General features: G+C 42.9%; 1 protein-coding gene across 3 annotated transcripts in view; it reads right to left on the bottom strand.

The window, feature by feature from the left end:
- The window catches only part of prickle2b (prickle homolog 2b), an 87,319-nt gene that overhangs the window by 5,779 nt on the left and 56,878 nt on the right, over positions 1-24,662 (bottom strand). For 2 of the 3 annotated variants that reach the window (XM_018700314.1, XM_018700316.2), the window contains 3 exons: positions 7,406-7,589; positions 2,314-2,427; positions 789-926 (listed from right to left, as the gene is read on the bottom strand). In XM_018700314.1, coding sequence (XP_018555830.1) covers positions 789-926; positions 2,314-2,427; positions 7,406-7,589 — 436 coding nt within the window. Of the gene's footprint in view, positions 1-788; positions 927-2,313; positions 2,428-7,405; positions 7,590-13,741; positions 14,324-24,662 lie in introns of those variants that run through there. The other variant, XM_018700315.2, reaches the window with a different exon arrangement.

Genomic DNA, 24,662 nt, shown 5'->3' with positions numbered 1-24,662 from the left:
TTACGTGTGTTTGTGTGTGTCGGTGTGTCTGCTTAGTGGATGAGAAATACAAGCTTTAAAGCAGCTACCCACCCGGGGCACAGACACAACAGAGAGTAGCTCCACTTTGCTTGAGTCTGTTGTGCACTTTGTAACAAACGGCTAGCGGATGCTAAAGTGTGCTAGTTTGCTGCTCAAAGAACACATTTCATTGCACTCTGTAGTTCCATAAGGTCCCACTACAAGAATACATGTAAACAACACATTAAAATATTGATGGGACACTGGGTACGCTGTGAGCTTCCTGTATTTTCAGGAAGATATGGAGCAATTTATGGCAATTTGTGTAATTTTTAAATGTTTGAGGATAAACGAATATTGTTGTTGTGTGATTGAATGTGACAGCTGGTATTGTAGAGGAAAACTGAGACACAATATACACACACACGTACAAAACCTTAAGATCCTCTTGAGAACAAGACTTTCGAAGTACATGTTAAACAGCAGACAACTGTGGCATCTCTGCCCTTTATATGTCAACATAAAGCACCTCTCATACATCATAACAAAAGACCTGAAATGCCAGCAGACTGTTCAGTATGTCACTCACAGTATTCATTGCTTTCATTCCCCCGCCACATGACGCACCTTTGATCCAGTCACGCTTAATTCACCCATGTCACGGGACGTGGCGCAGAAATGACATTTAGACATGAAATGTTGGCTTGCTTTCAGATCATCTCTGATCTTGTCATGTATCTTCCCTCTAGTGATGCAAAAACAATGTTTTTGATATTTCTGTCAGTTACCTGTTCGCAGATTGCCCCTGTCATTGTCACGGGGAACGGACGGACGTTGCCACGGCCCAGGTTCTCCCGTTTGCGCTGGTTACTGAAGAGCTTCAGCTCGCGCTTCTCCTCGTCATCCAGACTGTTACAGTAGCGTACCTGGACACACCCACCCACCACAATACATTTGTCAAGTTTGATCTGTTATGTAGATACAGACAGTTGAAGGTGGATATCTGCGTCTTTTTGTTTTTATCAACATATCACTCCTCAGCCTTGGTGTTGTTGCCAGCATGTACCACTATTCACAGTGGGCATTTTGATCTGTCAGAGTAAGGACAGTACAGGTGTTACTAAAAACATTAACAATGGTTCTGTTCATGTGTCCCTGTAAGTCATAATAGTCTGACAGTGAGTCAGCATAAACAATACCAGGACCATGAAACTGAAGTAGCTAAATGGAATTCAGCCATCCATTTTTATTATCTACACCTGTGCTTTTCCTACGGTGACGTGTCAAAATATTGTCTGAGAAAAAGACAAACGAGAGGCAGCATTTAGCATTTTTTTAGAATTAAGAGACCTTTAATTCTCACAACTGGAAATGCGCCTTTTTCGGCTAAATAGTTTCCCAATTGGGTTTTCTTGACCATGCTGGAAGTGATTATTCTATTTATTTCATTACTTCCATCATTTTTCCATTCCAAGAACCAGACATCTTAAGCTATGTTTGTGCAGCAGGAATTAGAAGTAGAGCTTTTTTAAAAAACGTTTTTACTGTTTTACTGGTGCAATTCTTTTAATTATTTATCAACAATTTGCATACTAATTTATTAATTGCTTCTCACTCAGTTTTTATATAATGTCTGCTGATCTGTATGTTGAGCTGTGTGTGTATGTCATTGTTGTTTTGCACTTGGAGTTGCACTTTGACTTTTGTTGCACAACAGTGCAATGACAATAAATAATTCAACTGAATTGAAAAAGACTCAACGCCTAAGATTTCCTGCAAAATAAAACCAATGAATTCCAAAAAGCATCGAAGAGATTGAGGCAGCCGCACTGATTGTACTTACAGAAATAAAAATTCCCCAATTTGTACATTTCTGTGATAGTATCAATAGCAATGGCAGCTTTGCTGTTGTCATTCAGCACAAAACGAAAAAAACTCCCTCTCCCAAACAGAAAATGGCTAACACGAACCAGATGTTGGGCTGAATAATGAAGTAAAACAAAATGGTAATTCCATTTGATTGTTAGTGTCGTTATGGTACCACTTGTTTATGACAGTCATACTAATGTCTCAGGATTATCTGTAGTAATGAATGATTGATGTAAAATGCTTAAAAAGGCAGCTACACACGCGCAAACACCTCACTATGTCATTCCCACCCATTAAGAAGATACACTCCATTTTGCCTGTGTCTGTCTCCTCCCTTCGCCCCTCTTATCTCTGTACTGCCCTGAAGGAGGGGATGAGCGGAGAGATAGATGGATGGATGGAGGTGGTGGTGGTGGGGGGAAGGGGCCAGTTTGGAACTCTCACCTCATTGTCGTGGGGTGGGAGCTGATGGAGCAGCTGTTTGATGCGGTATTTCTCTCCTGGGCTGTTCACATAGGGCACCTTGTCCTCGGGCAGGGAGCTGTAGTACTGATGAACCTGAGAAGGAGACAAAGACACAAAAATAATGAGAGTGGTGAAGAGCAACAACAAACCTACAACATTTTAATTAGATGACAGTCCAAATACACATGTGGGGACAGCAAGCAAACATTTTCATAATGGATTAAACTTTTGATTATCATTTTTCATTCACCGATTTAGCGACTTCCTATTTAATGTTACAAAATAAGGGAAAATGTTCAAGAGTTCCTACAGTCAACAGTCAGTTGCTTATTTTGGCTGCACAACAGTCAAAAAACCTAAAGGAATTCAGTTTATAATGACATGAGAAAGAAAAAAATCTACAAATCCTCAACTGGAGAAGTTGAAATGTGCTGAAATGTTTTATATTTTTATGTGATAAATGACACAAAGCAGTTAATTTATCATTGAAATTTTCGCCAGTTCAATATTAAAACTGCACAAAGACAAATTACACACACACACACTTAAAATTACTTTGATTTATGGCCCACCAGCTGAGACTTAATGGAACCTCACCTCTCCATCTCTGCACATTGACATAGGAATGTATTACTGACCTGTGAGATGTGCACGCCCTAATGTGCACACACTCACACACAAATACATGATTAATACCTACACATGTAGCAGTGTGTGCGCGCGACAGCAGGATTAATGCTAATCTGGTCATTCCAAAATTACTTGGACATTCTTCACATTACAGCGGCAGACAATAAGTGTCATCTCAGTGTTATTTATTGCAGTCTTTTTTTTATTACACTGTAACAGGGGGCCTGAGGTATAACAGAGGTCACGCAATCATATATGAATGGGACTGGAGGAGGAGGAGGGAGGGGGCAAACAACGAGAGCCACAGGGTTTTAAAGGGAAATTTGAAGACAGAGGTCAAAGATAGAGAGGAGGAGGAGGAGGAGAGGTGTGGAGAGGAAATGCAGACAGAATGAAAATGTTAGATGGGTGAGGAAAGAGTGGAAGTAGAAGAGGGAACAAGAATCTTTGATCAAATAACAGAAACCAAAAACAACAGAGCAGGATGAGGACTTAAAGGGAGACGACATGATCGATAACTGCTGACTGGGTCACGCCAATCTTAATGACCTATCTGTCTACTGAATGAATCTACTTACTAGAAGCCATCAGCTTTGTCCTTGGCAATAACACAAAGTCCGCCACACACAAATAGATTAACTTGAATAATGAAGCCAAGCATCAGTGCCTAAAGACCTAAAATAAAACCGCGTTGCTTTCAAAAGCTCTTTTATCTTAAAAGTTGAATTGAACTGAGGTGTCACATTCCACATCAAGGGCAGACTTTATGAAGTGCCCATACAGAAGCATGTTTGTTGTTGAGATGAATTTATAGCAGGAGTTGTTGTAAGTGTAACCTAATTCCTCCTGCTCTGCTTTTGTTGGCTTCCACCGGTGCTGGTGAGGGACGCGGCATCGGTGTCCAGCAGCATGGCTCAGGATGCCGTGGGGTTTGGAGTGTCTCAGGATAGTCCATGAAAGACTGACTGTGGTCAAGCATTGATAAATCATATAATGGCCTATAAGAACATTAGGAAAAACACGCACAGACATGCTACCAGATGCACACGCACACACACATACATACATATATACATACACACACATACGTACTGCTAATGATTAATTACGAAACATGCTTCCAACAACAACAGGGTTACAATCTGGAGGTGAAAGGCACACTGCCCCGAGGAAAAGATCTAAAGACAGATACACACACACGCACATAATGGACACACATTTGCAGCGAGAGCCAGGAGGAGCAGCTTGTGATAATAACTGTAATCGAAAGCAGACCAAACTAAAGACAGGGCAGAATTAGGAACTGTACTGAAAGGAGTGTTTTTAAAAGCTAAAGCGAATGGTAGGACTTTGTAACTGAGTGACAAGAGTGATCGCCTCACACAGCTGGTTTCGATTGCTGTTAATGGCCAGTCGGCCAGAGGAAAAGACACCACCAGGCACCAGGCCTGACATTCTCTCAACAAGCCACTTTACAGTGGTTAGTGGACATAGATATTATATTGTTGAGAAAACACTGTTTGTAACAGCCAAACATGGTGGGAACGGTGGTGTTTTCATAGCAAAGAGAGTGGATTTAATGGCCGTGTTTTCATTTTTGTCCTTTTTCTTCTCACGTCTTTGCTGAGATGTGTGATGTGTGAGATGCCCGCGGCTCAGCACTGTAGTACAGCACAGTTTTGTGGGAGCAAATTCATTCGCGTTTGAAAGTTAAAAAGGTCTGAGATGGGATAATTACGCACGAAATATAAGCCATACTGAATGTATTAAAATGTGGGTGCCACTTTAACAAGACTAAGAGTCTGCAGTCAAACTAGCATCTGTGTGAGGTTGCATTTAGGAACAGCAGTACTTTGAGGTACATGCTAACATTAGCACGCTAACATTCACCCAATTACAATGATAACATGCTGATGTTTAGTAGGTAGAATGTTCACCATTGTCACCATCTCAGTTAGACATGTTAGTGTGGTAACATTTGCTCATAAACATTAAACACCCTCATGGTGGCGCTAGATGAATAATGACGGGATCACCAAAAGTTAGCAGGTTTGATCCTCTGGGAACCACGAATGACCTGAACTCTGACCTGAATTTAGTTATGGGTAAAACACTCAATTTACCACACAATCTCTTATTATAGCTTCATCATTTATCTCTCATTCACAGCTGCTGGCTGTAATCAGGTCAGGTCAGGGGCTGACAGTCTTCATAGTCCTTGAACTCAGAAAAGAGGGGGTCTAATTGTCCTTTGGTCCACTTTCAAACAGGTCAGACTAGCCTCATGTGCTTTTCAGACTGATTCTTTGTTGTCTGAAACTTATTTATCCACATCCAAGCTGCGGGTCCATTTCAGAACCTGGAGAGACCTCTAGTTTGCATGAATAACCTTGAACTGAATTTCTTTTCAAATATCCCACATGTGGGTAGTCTGAAAAAGTATGCTTCATGTTCAACTGTAAATTAAAATCAGATCCTGGTGAATGTTGAACAGAGTCTATTCCTACGTGATGATTAAAAAAAATCAAAAGTTACAGGCCACTGCTGAGTAACATTCTTGGCCTTAACAAGCTGTAACTTGGCAACATTCAAGAATTTTATTTGAGAAGGATGGAGAGAAGAGTGCAAGAGGAGACAGTGGGAGAGAGAGAATTGGCAGGCCCTCCTTCACACCGCAGCTCCAATAACATCTCCAGCACACTCAGTAATGGCTTTCTATTTGGTGATAAAGATTCATGTTCTGTTACGGAGACTGTATTTCATCAAGTGTTGACAGAAATACAAACACACACGGGAGGGTTGATCAGTCCCAACTAAGTGCCAAGTTATCCCTGATAATCCTCAGATATATCTGACTGAATACCACAGTCCTGTGCTGAAATCTCTCGTTACTGAGCTGTGACTTTACACCACTGCTAGCTGAATAGCAGACTTATAAACAACACCGGCTCCCTGTGGGGAAACCCAAACCCACCGTTAAGATCCTGGAGATTAGCTTTGTGTTTACCATCTCTCCCTATTCTCTCTGTGTCTACCTCGTGCGGAGGAAATCAGGGCACTGAAAAGCCCCACATCAGGCATACTTCCGCTCCCCTGTGATGGGTCACACAGCATGTTTTCACAGCTTGAGTGACTTGCTCATCAGCTTGGGGAAAATCAAAATTGCTTAAGTTATGGGTACATTTAATGTAGGTTGATATAAATGCTCTTGAACATCACACTTTTTCCACCAGGGCTGATTGTTTCTATCCATGTTTATTGTCAAAAGGCAAAAATTAGCAATACCATCAAGTTTGTTTAGCACTGTGCTGCTGTATTACAGCACAGCCTAGTTTCCAATATGGGCTGACTGTTCCTGAGGTCATATTGCCCCTAGACGAGAACCTAATTGACTTCAGGGTTAGACATGTGACCCTGGGAGGGGATGAAAAATAGCTTTGCTCAGTCCTCTGAGGTGAAAACAGGGGGGCTGTGCCAACATTGTATTGACCAGTCCATTGCTCTCAACTCATCAACAAAATGAAACCAGCTTCCATAAACGCTTCTATTGTCCTATAAAACTGGAAACCCTCCCACATGTGCACACTGATGGCTCAACAGAGTATTGTAAAAGGAGGATTTTCTTCAACAAGCATGGGGCCATTTAATGTGAGCTTAGCCGAGCCTCCGTGAGGGCGATGAAATCTACTGTAAACATGTTTGCAGGCAAAATGAATTAGAGATTAATTTGACTGCTGGAGCCAATAATCCTTGTTACCCATTAGCCTGCAGAAGGCGCAGTCAGCATAACCACTGAGCTATCATATAACTGGCCACTTAGAGCTGCATGAGATGCAGATCGAAGTGGGCAGTTACAAAATATAAGCATGAGGTGTGTAAAACTATATGTAGTGTAATGTCTGGAATTTTTATTAGGTTCACAACTTACTGTACTGGAATCTATTAAATTTTATAACTGAAACCTCTGAAATCACTGGAATCCTTCTATCCCCTCTGTCTGGCCTCTCCGTGACACTGAGGTGATGTTGACATTTTCTTTGGTGTGCAAATTAGAAATCTGAGTTCACTGAGTGTGTTTGTTATGTGATCCCTGAAGTTTAATTGTCATGTGATCCAATTTTAAAAGTCCAGACTTGCCAGTGTACTCCGTCCTTAACACCTGCTTTGGAGACAACAAATAATACGTTGAAAATAGAGGAAAGCCCTTTTCTTGGAAAACACAAAGCTGTGGGCTCAAATGCCCACATGCCTCAATTTTTTTTAAGTAGTGGTATTTCCAATTTGGACAGTCAATGTGGCATGGATGAAAACTTTTGGCATGCAAACTACATATTCAAATAGACCTATAAATCAGGCCACTCTGTGGTTTCTACAATCAGAGGTACTGTCCAGTGTGAGCATCATGTGGTCTAGATTAGATTAAGTGAAAATATGTTGATACCTGTTCAGGTTTGAGTCCTGGTGGCACCCAGGCGTACTCCTCCAGGGCACAGCCAGAGTCATCATCTGAGGTGGAGTTCCTCTGGAAGTCGTACATCAGTTTGGTGACCGTCTTCTCCATCTCTACAGGCATGGCTGGCACTGCATGCTCCTCACGACGACACTTACAGTGCACACAGATCTTCCTACCGTGGGGAAGAAAACACAGACAGAGAGAACATATGTCAAGCCAACATTGTATGTACACTTTTGTTCAATGGGTGCACATTGATAAAAGACTTAATGGAATATGAGTCTCAGCTTAGATTTGAAGGAAGCAGTTATTTAGTTATACTAAATTATGCTGTTGAAAAGTGTGATTTGTGGTTTGAAAGTAACTTTTGAACATTTTAACTCACAATGCCTCAGAATACCCAACCATTAGGGTGAAAACAAACCCTTAGTTTAATAAATCACTATGTAAATAGAGCTGCATTTGGAGCGATAGTGTTTCAACAGAAACAAGACGTCACACTGGAGAGGCTGTTTGGGCCTCTGAATCTTGCCATTAATCAAAGAAAATAGAAATAAACCAAACTGCTTTTTTTCAATGGGAAAAAGGAGAAGAGAAGCTGAGAAAAAAGCAAAAGCTGTTGTTCAACCTACTTGGTTGTAGGTATAGCGAACCCCCCCTTTAAAATTCGGTAAAACTCCTCAACTTTTGTTCAAAAGTGCATAAGGCATTTGCAGACCCTCTACCCATAAAGCATGTGAACTCCACACAGTCTAAAGGTCAAGGCTTCCCACTGCAGCTCTCACAGTAAAATGCGGGTGCCACAATTACAATGCTCACCAATCCTCTGGGGTATCAAGTATGAAGCTATAATCACAAACAGGCTATGGAAATTAGCAGAATAGAGCCAATGACAGTGATGGAAAACAGTACTGTACAAACACACTAACACACAACACACACACAATTCCCCATGAACAAGGTTAGCAAGAAACACTAACAGATGCTTAGCCAGGACAGTTCTCTACTCTCATTACTCAAGCCAGGGGACCCACCCAGCTATAAAATGGAAAGTATCCATGTGTGAGTTTCCACAGAAGAGAAGGCCGGGAGTGTTTGACACTGACACTCCTCCTCCTTCTCCCTGCTCTTTCATCTGCAGTAGTGTCCAGAGAGTAATAAAGAGAGTTGTTATATTTCATGGACTCAAACAACTATTCTTGAGTGTTGTATAGCAAAATATTGGGATTAACAGTCTAGGGATTACTCCTCAGAGAAAGACACAGAACCTGTGAGACGTCTCACAAAAAGCAGAAAAGGATATGGGTTAAATACCTGAGTGCAAGGATTAAAATAAAAATATAGGCCACCTTTACTAGGTCTTTACTTGAATCCAAAGGGAGGAGAGGCAGCATACATACAGATTCCCGTGTCCTTGACATGTCTAAGCTCCTCGCATGAAGAGGAAACTCTGGGTGGCCAGAGGGTCGCATCACACTAACCCTTGCTGTCCCTCAGGCAGCCAAACCACGGAGACAATCCCATTACCTTCCCCAGACAGACAGCTGCCTGTCTGACAGACAGCCGTAGAGAGGAGCTTAAGGACACTCAGGACGCTGTTTGACAGACTGACAACCTGGTTGGCTGTGCATCTGTTAGAGTAAAGTGCTTGGAGCTCAGACAGCACTGTGTAGAGAGCTGGCCAAGACTCACCTTGTCTCTTTTTCAGAGAAGTGCTTCATGTCCAAGGGTTGAGTCTTGGTTAACAGAGCACTTAAGTCTATTTGGCTTAGCACTGATATATTTCAATGACAGACCAGACACTGGAAATAGTGGGAAACCCCATTCTAGCTTTCTAAGCAAAACATCCAACTGACATGCAACAACTGGTCATATGACATACAATCCATAAAAAGAAAACAGACAAATCTATAAGTCTAAAGTTGGACGAATTCTCCACCATCATTTGAGAACCCTGACAACCTATTACTGTCTGCTACAGCTTTCAACACCACCCTGAGCAGAAACGGCAGACCTCTACAGATTCTGCTGTCGTTGCAGAAGGGCAAGTCACACACTTCACAAACCGACTCCATAAATATTAACAAAACACACGAAGTGGCAAGAAATCTCTGCCGTGAATACCGATTGGTATGATAAATGGAGCAGCGATGCAGCTAAGGCAGACGAGGTCATCAAGCAGCTGTCAAACAAGCTGACTGGTAGAAGGGTGTTTGGCAAATCCCTGTCCCAGCGGCATGATGCTGTAGCCAGGGGCGACGCAGCTTGCCTCATTAAAGCCCAGCACCCTCACAGTCATTACTAATTTAAGGTTGCTTAGCTGGATGACACACACAAAATCTACACAAACACACACTCGAAGAAGATGATTGAAAGTGCATCAAATGTGGAGACAAGAAACACTTATAGACACCTCTTCAATTCTTCTGACATGCTGCCAGCTGGTTCGCAGTTATTTCTGCCTTGGGCTGGGGGGGGGACACTTGGAGATAAGAGTATACAAATAGCCAGAAGGAGCAGAGTGGACCTGAAGGAAAGCATTTCACGCCACATTCCTTCTTAGAGGACACATCACAACATCCCAGCCCCACACTTCGCTTGTTATAGTCTCTGTGGAGTTAGAGGCAGAAAATCTTGTGACCTTTGGAGCAACGCACCTTTCTGACCTACTCTATCTCAGACCAGATGCGTAATGATGACCTTCCTCCAGTGATTTACCTTGCAAACATCCTGATCTCTCCACATCAGCACTGGCAGAGATACTGTAAGCCTACGGGGGCCTGTTGCTCTTTCCCTCCCCTTCTATCCTCATGATTTACAACACGCTTCATGCACATGCCTGGGATTTCCCCTCCTCTGAAACTTAATCCCCGAGCTTCCCCTTGTAATCTACATGATTTCAATTAGGAGAGATTTGGAGACTTTGGTAACGCAAGTCAAGTAAATCACTGACGCCTCATAAATGACTCTGAGGTAAACAGAGGAAAGTCAAAAGGCTTGTTCTTTATTCAAACGTGACTGGCACTTCATCCCCTGGGAGATGTAAATGCTGGTGTATCATTGGCCCGTTTGAGTGTGAGGTTTGTTTAAGACCTGGGGGGTATGTTGTTGGTTAGTGATCCCTGTGACCATGATGTCAGTGGACAATGATTCACCGCTTCAGGTTAATTATCATCACCCTTCTAGATTAGCTTCGTAACCCAGGTAACGGGTGTTTTTAATGCGTAACTAGCATCTGAGAAGCCCCTCTGATGGTTACAGAGACTTCAATTGTTTTAGGTCAATGCTGCAGGATCTTCAGCATACATGGTCTCAACTTTGGCCAGATAAACTGTCGTAAAGCCTGTCGAGTAGATTTGCCATCTTATTAAATGTGCTCATCTTACTAAATATGCTCCAAAGCAAAGCAAATGTTGACTCTTGGAAATTATCTTTGCAAGGCAAAAAACAGAGATAGGAATTCTACCCCCAACTCTAGGGTTAGGATTAGGAGACTATTCAACTCAAGCTTTAGAGAGCCATTTGATTCAACTGTATCCAAAAGCCAGTCGCGGAAGTATAGCCTTGCAGGGTTTGAAGCAGAAGTCTCATTCCACTCCCATTCCTGAGCAGCTCCCAAAACCGCTGCAGCCTTTCCATGGCATCACTCTAGATGGCCAGATTAAACTCCCATCTTTAAATGGCAGCTCTGCACAAAAGCTGGGGTTGGATGTCAAGAAAGGAGAGCCCAGAGGAGAGAACAGCTGGGTGCACACTAGAGCCAAGTCTTGTCTTCTTTTTTCCTGCTTCTGCTTTTGTTTTCTCTGGAAGACGTGGGGGAGACGGAGGACAGACTCTTTTCTTTTTATCAGCCCTTTGTTTGGTGAATACAACATTTCCATTAAGTGTTTTGAAGGTGTTGTTAGAATTTTCAAGTGCTTTAAGAAATGGCCCTGCCTTCACAAATTACTAATACATGCATATACAGTCTCTATAAGTCTTTGTACCTGCAGTGGGCTACATGTCGACTTCAGAGCCATTAGGAGTTAATCACAGTTAAACATGACCGGAGGTGTTCCTGACAAGAATCAGGTTCAACAAAGACATTTTCTATTAGTGGCCAATTAGTAAGAACCAGATGCAACGTGTTCCTGAGGACAGAGATTAGGCCTGCATCCACCTGTCATAACAAATTATAGGGAGCCAAAGTCCTGCCCTCTTTTCAGCTAGCCTCTGCTCTAACTGCCTTGACAAGCCGATGGATCTTCTACTGTAATTGACAGCAACATATAAGCACCTTGGCATTTCAACTGCAACAGCACAATGCAACAGCTTGCTAGCAGCTAGCTCCCACAAGTTTTTAAAGTGGCACTCAACATCTCAGTGTCTTTTGTGGCTCTGGAGCCTGGATCTCTCATAAGATTTGAAAAAATAACCCTGGTGATGTCATTAGGGGAAAAGCAGGTTTCAGTGTTTCTGGGGTTTGACCAAAACTTGGAAGTAAAAGTCAGGATATCTCAACCTCTGCTGCCTCAGTTTTGATGGTTCCATTTTGTAATCTCTTGTGAACATCCTGGCCTTGTGGAAGTACAATACAGAAACATATGATGTCACTGTTAAATGCTATTCACTGTTTTATCTTAGTTGAAGTAGTTTCTGCTGTCCCATGCAGTAGACAACCATTTAACTTGGAAAAATGAACAAAAAACATTTTTAATATCAATGTTTTAGATTCTCAGAGAGTGGTATGAGGAAGAGTTCCTGTGCCAAAATAAGTGAGAGCCAAAAAGCAAGTGGAACAGGAACAAAATTACGCTGGGAAATTCAACTGTCACAGATACATGACACAGAAATCATGGCCAAACAGTCACAGTGCTTTTATAAAAAAATAACTAAACTGAAAAAAGCTGAGTATTGTAACTCTACCCCCCGTTCTCTCTGGTCTCTCTCTAAGGATGGAATAGGATTTGAGTGGATTGTGGGAAGGAGAGAGCAAAAGGAGTGAGAGACATTGTGTACATCAGACTGGACTCTTTTCAGCTACAGCCACGCTGTACATGAGACTGGATCATATTACTTATTCATGCAGTGTTGACTTGTTCCATAAAGTGACACTGCTTTGAATGGTAGCGGGGGGGGGAAGTCATGGTGGAGACAGGTGGGGACAACCTCAGTACAGACTTGAGACCATGAGACACAAGTAACCTGGTGCTAAATTGTCAACAAATTTGAAAACCAACAATATCTAGTAACTGGCTTTGCTTTCTTGGCTTATGATGCATTTGAGGTGAAAATAACTCAGTACCTCTAGGAATTTTGCTGTAATATTATGCTGACCTTTCTTTCACAGTGTCAGTTGGAAAACGCAGCGACCCATTGGGTACTAACATTCTTCCAGAGGCAGCTGTAGACGTCAGAAATAATGTTGTCCTGGCGTTTTCGGCTCCTGACAGCTCAGTTAATGTTTGCGCTGCTCTCAAGACCTGAGGAGACCAGTGATACTGCAGCCAGCTGCTGAAGCCACATTATTCATTTTATCCCCCCATTCTCTCTCCCTGTGTACATTCATGTGCTAATTCCGTGACCCTTTACACTGGCAAAAAGTATCCATCTTTAACGGGTCAATTGACCTGTATGGAGTCTTGTAATGTTCTCCTAAAAACAACTGCCATGGAGATGCGATTATGCCACTTGTTTCCAAAGCAGTTCGCAGTAAACTACAGGAAATAATTAGAGCTTTTAATTAACTAGGAAGAGTCAAATAATTACAACACTTGACCAGATAAACATCCTGTAACGAGTTGATTTGGAGCGGAAATAAACATTTGGAATATTTTGCAGAGGCCTTGTTCTACGTGTTTATTTACAAAGCAATCTACAATCCATATGGCACAGAGGCTGCACAACAAAGACTCACTGGCTGGAAAGCGCACAGTAGCCTGGCCATTGCGCTACAGGGGGTGGGGTGGGGGATAGAAGCCAGAGAGAACACGTCCATAGAAGCAGAGCTACAGTGCAAGTCCGACAACTCTCTGCTTTCTTCTGTCGGAATAACACCAAGTTTTAAATGATGTGAAGTGTCGATTTAAAAAGGCTTGAAGAAGGTGATTTTTTTCTTTGAAAGATCAGTGACTTCAAATTTGGCAGATGGCTTTCAATTGAGTTCTGAGTCTACTTTCACACAGAAAGAAAACTGATTAAGGTCAGATACATTTGTGACACATTCCCTTTTCCATTACGCATCGAAAGCCCCCCCGCCCCACACACACACACACACACACACACTGACCGTCGGTCAACAGCTCCTAAAATCAAAATAAACACGATCAATAATCTGCTGCTTACCTTCTTACAAAGTGCGGCTGAGGGCTGGAACCATAGCCCTGACCTCGGTGCTGGTTGTGGTGGAGCGACTTTTAAAATGCGTCTTCCTCATCGCAGAAATTTTGTCACACAAACTCCCAACGCCACGGCTTTGCCACGAAAACACCCCCGGCTCTCACCCCCTCAAGCTGTGCGTCTGCACCCCTCTGCTACATTTATCCCCCTCCGTTTAAAAGCCCTTTGTCAACCCACCCCTCCCCTGTTCTCCACAAACACACTCAGGAGTTCTGCAAACGAGGAGCTGAGCTTAGGCGAACATGAGCCAACTTTAGGTGCGTAAAAAAAACAAAACAGATTCCAAATTTTGCAGTAAGTCACAGATCCAAACAAGAGCGCAGATTCCACGGAAATATTTTCAATCCCAGCGAATGAAACAGAAACCTCCTGTGGTGGTTCGGTTTAACAGCGCTGCCGAGTCTGAGTGAAGGATCCGAGCGGACTTTCGGTGCGTAAAAACACGGAGCACTGAAGCTGCACCGGTCGCTGCTGACCGACCCACTGACTAGCAGCGCTTTAATCCTTAACCGGTGTCAAGTGAGTATAAATAACATAGCGATTTCCGGTGTACGCTTTCAAAAATAAAAGCACCAATGCGAAACGTTTTGGAATGCCTCCATAGTTTAACCCACTAAACTGGCAAATTGTGTTATTTTTTTACCCCATGAATGTACATTTGTCTTTATGTTATATATGCTCAATGTTATATAATATCTTTTAACCAAATTAAACCACCAATCTGCACCTGTAATTAAAGATGTTATAAACTAAACAACTAAACATGCTCAAGATGCTGAGGAAGACCATGAGATGTGGCTGAAAGCTCTGGGAAAAGCTAAAAAATATTTAACTTTTTTTTTTTTATTATTTATTCATTTTTTTAATTGTGTCCAAGGTCAATTAGTTTCACATATAGCTAAAGAAAAATTCACATCTGGTTGGTGGAGGGGTTGATTTTGTTTCAAAAATTTGTTTTGTTGTTTGTAGATTTTGCTACTTAAATATTAAAGCCAATTTTACATTATGTGTAGGCCTAGGACACATGAACATGCAAACATTTATAAAACGTATGTTCTCTCTGAAAACATCAATATAACTAATGCTACAGTCTATTTAATTCAATGATTACAACTGGCTACATTAATAGGACTATTACTGATCATTAAGGAATTATAATGGTGATTTTGCATGTTTGAAGACGTTCACAACAAATCACATATCACTTTAAATTTATTTTTCTAACCTCTCACAGGCAGACTTCACAGGCCTCTATTCACTTCTGTACAGAATGTAAATATATTGAAAGCTTTTGTTTGAAGGCAAAGTAATCGATTTCCTGTCTTATTCTGTGCCCTCTCTGGTTGGCTTGACACACACACACACACACACACACACACACTTCTCTCTCCTCCCTGCATGCTAATACCCCGGTATGATGTCAGCAAGTCAGCGTCCCAACATTGGTGTAATTAGCAGAGTGAATGACTGGTGTTGTGGCAGGATTTGCATGAGAATTAAACCACTTCCCTGAATCAACTGGCCATTGGCAAGAAGAGAGTGAGGGAGAGAGGAGCTGCAGGGTGCTGACCTGCACAGGGAAATGGGGAGGTGAGCCCCTGTAAACAAAACAGTGCTATTTAACATAAGAAATGGACATTGCTGGAGAGAAGACAAAGGCCTTACAGACCAATGAAAATCCACTGAATTAAAAAACAAATGTATTGGCAAATTAGCAGAACCTTAAAACCCCAGTAACCCATGTGTTACCCCTACCCAGTGTACCTATGCCAAAGCTTCACTGACAGAGGACAAAGTAGACCACAACCATTTACAACTATCTGTGAATGCTATATCACAAATTACTTACGTTACTACATGTAGAAAATAATCCTGTCTCTCCTCTAGTTTTGAGTTATATGGAGCATTATGTCACTTGTGCTTTGAAAAGTGCTGACCAAAATGCAGTCAGCCACGAGGAAATTAAGGAGAGGCCTGATTGATATGCTCAACACGTGGAGTCCTTTATCTCAGCTATTAGCAGCAACATAAACAGCACAACTGTTCCCTAACAGATTGTCACCAACTCAGCTATTTCGCCTCCCTCTTAATCTCTCAACACTCACTTGGCTATAAACTCCATAATGCTATCTCTGCTCTTTTGTTCCTTCAATGAGTGGTGGGAGTGTTTTACATCATCCCACTGCTGCTCCTCATTTGCTTATTTGCCTAACGCACAATGTGTCATGAAAGAGGAAAAAAAAATGTCCAAAAGTTTTCTGGCAATGAAAGCTCAACAGATTTGTGGAAGATTTCAAAAGGCAACTTGGAGATGGATAGCATGGAAGTGGGTTAGAGAGTAATTAAATCAAGATTTGTGTATATTTTTCCCAAAGTGCCCCGCTGCTGTCTGTTGGCCAAACACAAGTAAAAAAAAAAAAAAAAAAAAAAAAAAAAAGCGGAAAGGAAAATAAAAAAGCCTGCTTTGAAATTAACGTCTGTAAAGCTGCTGCTGAAAAGCCGGCAACTCTGAACGACCTCAACAGTTTTTAAGGACAGCGGTGCAGTCTTTATTCTCCTTTCGGGAACTGGACTTTTGGCTTTTCTGGAGTCAGACTAAAGCTCTGCTTTTCTTTTCAGTGAAAGCCATCTTTCTGTCCTGGATTCTCCTCTCACACGTGGCGACTATCGCTACGTCCTAGTCTCATACACAAGAACATATAATCGCATCCCCTTTACACACACACACACACACACACACACACACAAGAATATCAATTACAGCTCAGGCTGTACTTATGGCCTATCCACAAGATTTTACAAGGAGCCCTAAGTGACAGTGTCCTGCGCTCATAGCAACCACAGAATGGGTCAGCTGGTCTGGGGCCAGTCGTCTACCCCAATAAGTCATTCCCTTTTCCCCAATAAACTGTTCCTCGAACTGCAGTGAACTGTTTAAAATGCCATTAGAGGGCTGAATAAAAGCATAGAGGCCAGCTTGGGGGACATACCACAGATAGCATTGCCTTCATGGACTCCTGGCATGCACAGAGAGCCTCGACTTGGTAATTTTAGACAGTGAGCCAAACAGGTTTACTCCCTTCCTAAGCATGCATAAGTAGGTTGTGGCTTTTGTCTTTATCAAAGCACAGGATGAGCGATATTGTAAATACATGTTCCCCTGGGGCTGGGAGCCTATCTGAAGTATGTAAGAAAGTCGTACTACCTCAAAGGATCTTATCCTACAAGAACATTATTCACATCTTACCATGGACGGAACTAATTTGTATACTGTCAGATACAGTCAGAAAAACACTCCTGATAAATCAATCTTGATTTGAAATGTAGCCAACATCCCAACATGGCCTCCCCATCTTTATTTCTCATCTGCTTTTTTAGGAACACCAGTCTCCTCTCCTTTCATGTGGCAAATGCTGATGGCTATCACTCCAGAGTCAACACACGAGGCAGCTGGGACTCACCCCCAACAGCTGATAGCCGAGACATGTTGGGAGGGAGGGAGAGAACTAACTTCCTCTCCCATATAGCTTTTCTTTCCACTGTTGGAGAGGGTTTACCCTGACTACTCTAAGTATTTACCCTGCCCAAAATCTGATCTACCAACTGGCTGCATCAATGCGTTGCTGCCCCTTAAGCCAACTAGAAGGCGCCAGTACGCCTTAAAGCAAAAAGTGCTTGTCGGAACATCTAAAGCTGGGTTTATGCTCAACACCGGGGATGAACAGAAGTCCTGCTGTGGGTATCTAGGGCGTGGGTTTTGATATATAGTTCAGTCTCGGTTTCCAGCCGTTGATAGCACTATCCCAAATGACAGTGTATTTCTAGAACTGGAGTTATGTCGAGGAACTTCTATTTTGCCACAGCTCATTACCTAATAGAAGACTACTGCCGTGAAACTGATGTGTTTACATTCAGTTGCTGTGACAGAGCAGCAGTCGAGGGAAGCTGGGGTTTGCGGTGGAAACTGCTTTTCTAGATGCGTGTTACTGAAAAGGAGAAGACTACAGAGGCTTTCATCAACTTCCTTATTGTTGTCTAGAACAATCTCCACTGTAGCTGCCACACAGCAATGTTATATCCCTTAACACACTATTAATAGGCCTTGAGAGCATCTGAAACCCGTCCCCCAACACCTTTCCGGCACTGGAATTGTGGTGGCTGGCAATTAATGACAAACAGTCTTCATCACTGAGGTTTTTTTCATTATTTGCAAACTACACCTTTTCTGAGAACTTGTCTGAGAATAAGTGCAGTTATCCCCAGTTGAATCATTAATTACATCTCACCTCTCTCTACGACTGCAGGCTTTGAGTGTGGCCAGTCAGAATAGTTATAAACACTTCTGGCTTCAGATGTGGTCTGGGGACACTTTGTATGAACCACCTGGTTTCAAGAGTTACCCAGCCTAAAAGAAAACCTGGAGCAGAATGGAGTTAATTTTTTTTTTTTTTTTTTAACAGCTGCTAGGACACAGACCATCAAATCGAGCAATCGGGGCATTGAACTCGGCACACTGGAAGTCGTCAACAACAGCAGACAATCCTTCTAAGTTTGGAGTGCTTTCTACCTTTAATGTTGGATAACTTTCCTTACGCTACATTAGTTGTGTAATGATTCATGTGAACACCTGCATTCAGAAGAGAAAAAGGGCTGCCAGTTAGTATAAAGGTTCACTGGTTTTCCTAACCCAGCACCAGTTGACTGTGTTGGTGGAGACGGCTCACAGTCAGCGCGAGCACATCAGTCTGACCTCCCTTCTACCATGACTTATCAGTAACTTTGGCCCAGCTACTCTGCCTCGGAAAAAGCAGATTTAGTGAGACATAAGACTGGGGGCTCACTATGGGTCCTCCACCCAAGCACCCTCCCTGTACCCATGTTCCCAGCAGATAAGTGGCCATTATTCATCCTGTGTTGAACATTAACTGGATTAATTCTGCACGGGTTGAGGGGTGAAATTGTATTTGTCCAAAGGGAGGGAAATGGCAAGGAAATGAGGAGAGTAGCCAGCTTGGCTGAGATTCTAATTAGCTCGGGGGTTCGTTAGCACACAAACTCTACTCTTGCTGATACAGAGGCCTGGGTAAGCCATTAAGTCACAGAGGGGGAAAATAGAGGGAAGACGGCGAAAAAGAAAAGGGGAGAATGGGGGGGAGAAAGAGAGAGTATGGACACAGACTTTTCACGCATAAAGGCCCAGGGCAAGGAGGTGACCTTGTGGAGTGACTCCTCAAGGGGGACTGGAGCTATTTTTTGCCCCCCTCCTGGCCCACTTACACAAGGGCTCTTCAGCGCAGAGGAAAAACACACTCCAAGCCCTCCACCTTCGTCTGTCCATCGGATCATCCATCTCCACTGCAGACAGCACTCTCCAGGGCGACGCAGCTCAATTTCCAGCGCGCTGTGCCCAACAACGGCGGTTTGTCAATGAGCTTTTCTCAGCCGTACAGTACATGTGGATTCTGATTCAAAACATAACTAGGTCATGCTCTGGTTTGAAAAAAAAAAAAGAAGGATAGAGGGAGGAATAGTTGTAGGAAGTCAAGAAATACTGTAGTGGACGCAGTGGGATATGAGGAATGGCAAACAAGAGACAATGAAAAATGAGTTTTGACATTATTATTATTCCTGTGTCTGTGCCTTAGAAATATAGAGACATTTGGGAGAGGATATTTGCTTTCTGAGTGCTCAGCCCTCCCATTTGTGCAGAAAAGTAATGTCCTTTAAAAGGCGTTGTGAAGTGATACACACAAATCTCTCATTTTCTCTCCCAGCAACACATACAGCCATAGCTCTGATGCAGCATGATCTTGCGGCTCCATGAATGAACCACCCACCTCCTAACCTCCCACATTCAGCACCCTGCAGCCATTTCTCTGACTCAACTCTCTCATTCAGCCTCCACTAATGTTCCTCTTCCTCACCTTGTCATCATGACCCAGATGAGTGGTGTGGGTGTCAATACTGATTTGCTGACTCTCCCTCTCCCTCTCCCTCTCTCCCTTCTCCCTCTCTCTTTCAGTGAAGGTTTTTGTTTTCATTCACTACATTGCTCCATCAACCAAACCTCCTCTGACTTTTATTTCTGGTGCTCTTCTGTGTAACAAATCTCCCCGCAGCCCTCGCCCGTGGCCACAATCACATGCCGACCGACCAGATGTTCCATCGTTAATAATGAATATTAGCATACTCATTAGCTGGACCAAAATTGCGGGGTGGCAGCCGCAGTCTTGATATATGATCTTACCACATATTTTCAGAAGGCCGCATAAAGCAAAGTCAACACAACAGACTTTAGGTGGAGTTTGGGGGCTTCTTTTTAAAGAAGGCGGGTAAAACCGACATATCCAGTTGGGTGGGAAATGCAACAAAAGCAGCACATGTTGAATGTGTATTGGAAGGTAGCTCTGGAGCAGGCTGATGCTGACTGGTTTTGGTACTTCATGAATTCTAATCTAGAGATAGCATGTGATAGAAAATACAGTAAAAAAAATATATATCTATGCCAAGTGTGGTGTGCGCTCCAGTTTCTCCAGAGACTCTGTAATGTTTAAGCTCAAACTTTTAGTTAAATAACCCAACACTCAGCTATGCCAGGTTTAAATACTTAGCTTTGGAGGACTTGTGGTAGAGCAGCGACAGACAGAATCAGTCCATCAACAGAGCTCGGCCGAGTGCGCTCACCCACTCTGGAACAAACTAGAAAATCTACGTGAACAGGGTGCTGTGTGTGTATATAAAGCTATGCTATAAGTTTAGTTTACAATTAGATATCGGCACAGTTCAGCTGGATTGGGGGGGGGGGGGTTCTTTCAACACGCTCACGACGTCTGAGTTCTCCCATCATGAAACCAGTCAGTGTTTATGTGTGTGGTTTCTGGGGTAAAAATAATTAATGGCAACAAAAATACTGGAACATGAGTCATGATAGTCAAGTAGGTATATACCTTGGGGTTTGATTTGCCCTGTTGTACTGTCTACTGTATTTACAGACTAGCTACAAGTGGCAACATGTTTGTGGCGGGAGGAGCATCGCTGGCATTGTTCAAAGCTCTTTAGTCTTTTCATGAGGAGCATTTAATTAGCAACTGAAACTTGAAGGACAATTTTGCTTCAGTGCACACACTCATACAGGCTGATCTACAGTCACACACACACACACACACACACACACACACACACACACACACACACAAACAGTGTGTCAAATGGAGAGTGTTGGATATTGTATTAAGTATTTCTCAACAAGATTAAAGATTAATGAATAAATAAGCAACAATTGAAGTTAAAGGTTAAAAAACTATGATAGTGTGGGTGCGGTTTGATCAGATTCGACTGACACTAGCCTGGCACATACGCCAACAACCCCTCAACTGTCATTATATTGTGATTCAAATTTTGCTGAATCCTGATTTGTGCACAAAGGTATGTGACATCACATTTTCCCAAATGAGCCTCACCCACTTCAATCTCACGAGGTAAAAAAAAGCTCCTCTGACTTGGCTGGAAAATATTGTGTTCCTGAAGGACCCCATCACTCAACAGTAATTGACAGAGACGGGATTCATGCCTTTAAGTTTTCATCATTTTATGAAAATGCTTTGCCGGAGCCTTTACGTCTTCCAGGTCATCTATAACAGAGAGAGTCACAAATTCAGACAGAAACACTCAAACACACTCAATGCTATGTGGAATGGGGAGGATGGGAGGGGGCAGCCTTCCCTCCCTCCACATCAAATTGCCCCCTCTAACCCCAATAATCCAGCTCAGAACGTTTCAATAGATATACATCTCATGGGGTGATTGTGTGTATATACAGCGGTGTATTGGAGAAAGGAAGTAAATGAGTTGGGTGAGAAAGAAAGAGATAATCTCTGTCTGGAGGTTGTGTGGTCATCTAAATAATGCACAGATGAATCTGAGGGATGAAATGAGCAGAGATAAAACTCACATCTGAGTCATTTAAGCTAATATACTAATATAACCACTCAGAACATACTGTGAAAGCCCAAAGAGATTCTTCAAAGGTCAGTTTTGATCCAATAGCAGTGTTTCGACTTCATCTTGACATTACTCCTTACAGTCAGGTTTAGGCCATTCAATTTCCTCCCTATTTCATCTTGTTACACTGTTTACTCCAACAAGGATAGATAGCTGATGAGCAGATCACACACACACACACATAACACACAATGTCCATGTTAATAAGGTTACTGCAGCCCTCTCCCCACAGGGACTCCAAGGCCTGTGGAGGTTATGGATTGGAGGAGAAACTACCGCTTCTAGGACGTGACAGACTCGTGGTGCGTTTCATCAGGAGCCGATAAAAACGCTGAACCCTTGGCTTTATTGACTGATCGCTGCTGAGAGCTGAGACTGTAGGCAGCCAACACGCGCGCGCACACACACACACACACACGCACGCACATACACAAGGACAGACGAGGCTGTAGAGAAGGCACGGGAGGAGGAATGAGTCACATTGAGCGATCCACACACTCAGACAAATCCCATTAAAGAACTTTTATCAAACCGAGGTCAAACTTTTTCTGAGGGAACACATCTCAGAGCGAAGACAGACCTTCAATCCATCACTTCTCATGACTTTAAAAATGTACTGTGCTCTCGTTTTGAATACCAGGTCTAAGCAAACTTCTTCATGAGGTAGTCAGTTCGAATCTTTTTCTTCACCCACTTCATTCCCCACTTACTGCCAAGTCCCCTACGTTCCCTATTTAAAGCACGGCCCATTAGGAAGCAGTGAAAGAGAGTAGTGCCCTGAGAGAAACTAAATCACCCCGGCCCACTGCTGTTTACACCAGACCCGGCCCGCTGCTTGAGCCGCTGTTTATTTGAACTGTGAACCTCCGTGTGAGGTGTGTGTGAAAGGAAAAGTGTATGTGTGTGTGTGTGTGTGAGAGAGAGAGAGAGAGTGTGTGTACTGTGGAGGAGAGGGGGAGGGTACGGTTCCACACAAAACCCAGTGTCTTGCCCTCTGATTTCTTTCACACCTCTCTTAACACGCAGAGTATTTATTCGCCCCACGGGCTCCTGGCGCTCCTCGGGTTCTCCAAGCCACAGACAGGCCTCTGTGTAGCCTGGGGTTCGGGGCGAAGGGAGGCCGAAAACAGACCTCTTACACCCCCATCCCAATCCATGGCGCCCCAGACACAATAATATCCTTCTGCCGACCCTTACATGACATCACAGCCTGATTCTCACATGTTCACATATGCTCACACACCCATGATCGCACAGAAAACATACAGACACCCCTGCTATGTAGCATTTCACACATTTATGTTGGAGAAAGAATGCATGCAATTGTATGCATGATTATATAGAGATTTCCATTCAAGGCAGGCTCTAAGATGACTTTAGACCCCCCACCCACGACACATACACACTCACACACACATTTTTAAACAGTAAGGTTAGTGTGAGATTGGTTAAAACTGTCCAAGTCAGGAGCAAAGGATAAGAAGACCTGAGCATCAATGAAGCCACTGTTTGTAAGGCACAGACTGACTGGAGGAGCGTCGAGGAATATGAAAGGCTGCCAAGTATTCAGACATGAGAACAAGGACACTCACTGAGGAGACACACATATACACTTGAAATAAGAGTACATAATGTACACAAACATGCAAACACACAACCCCAGATTGCTGGGCTTATCTAAATGCTGACTGAATAGACTGAAACACTCTGCGTTTACCTACTGGTGGTATTTTTTTTTTAAAGAGACAAGCTTTTGCTCTTTCAGCTCTATTTATGCGTGGGTGGCTCGGAATTAGCAGCACAGGCGTCAGTGGCCATAAACACGCCATTCACTCTTATGATCAAACTATCAAACTCACAATAAAGATGATATAACATCTTTTAATTCTGTCATCAGATTCCAATGTATGTGTGTGAGGCACGAACATGTAGAAGACCAAATGAGAAGAGAGGAAAAGTAGCAGCCAAAACCTGTTTTGAGTTAAAAATATGACAAATGAGTAATCATCAGCATCAGTTCCCTTAAGAATATTCACACATGCTTAAAAATGACCAATCCAAAGACACTTTAAATCACTAACTTCAAGCAATTTCTTGGGAAAAAAAAATTTGCAACTGTTCCCTGAAGTATGGAACTGTTGCTGGGCTGCACATGTGTCACTGACAGCGTTTGCACATAAACACACATTACACCCCGACAGAAACATACAGAGAGACAGAGCAAACACATGACGCCGCACAGTCACGCACTGGACATACATGTGCCAAAAAAGCACATGCGCAACAAATTCCCTCACTAATAAACACACACACGCTCAGACACACAAACCACGCAGGCAATCATATCACTGTCTTCAACAGCTACCATTTTCTGTGAAATTCATGCAAACCCATCAGCTATGGGTAGCACAACAGAGAGTGACATACTAATCTGCTAAAAAAGGCACTGTTGATATGCACCATGTCTAATCACATCGCAGCACTGCAGCTCAAGTATGTTTGCTGCCTGTTCTGGCTCCACTCTGGTATCTGGGGCAGCGTACCAGCCAGTAGAGTAAACTCTGGACAGGAAAGGCTGCTCTGTGAGGGTGTGTCAGTATGTGTGTGTATCTGCATGCCAAGACTGTGCCAGCCACAAGACTAATGCTGGCGTCAGAGTGAATCACATTCAGTCTGCTATTCCTTCCCTGCAGCACACTGAGAGGTTAGCTGAGAGAAAAAGACAAAGGCCGAGAGATCATAAAAACACATCATAAAAGCAACATCAATGGGTGATAGACTGAGCGAGAGAGGGAGACATAAAAGGGAGTGTGAAAAGCAGGAGGGCTTGTGAGACAACGTCTGAGAAACACAATGAAGAAGAAGA

The sequence above is a fragment of the Lates calcarifer genome, linkage group LG12, assembly GCF_001640805.2.
Source record: "Lates calcarifer isolate ASB-BC8 linkage group LG12, TLL_Latcal_v3, whole genome shotgun sequence".
Classification (NCBI taxonomy): Eukaryota; Metazoa; Chordata; class Actinopteri; family Centropomidae; genus Lates; species Lates calcarifer.
This window is presented reverse-complemented; position numbering and strand designations above follow the sequence as displayed.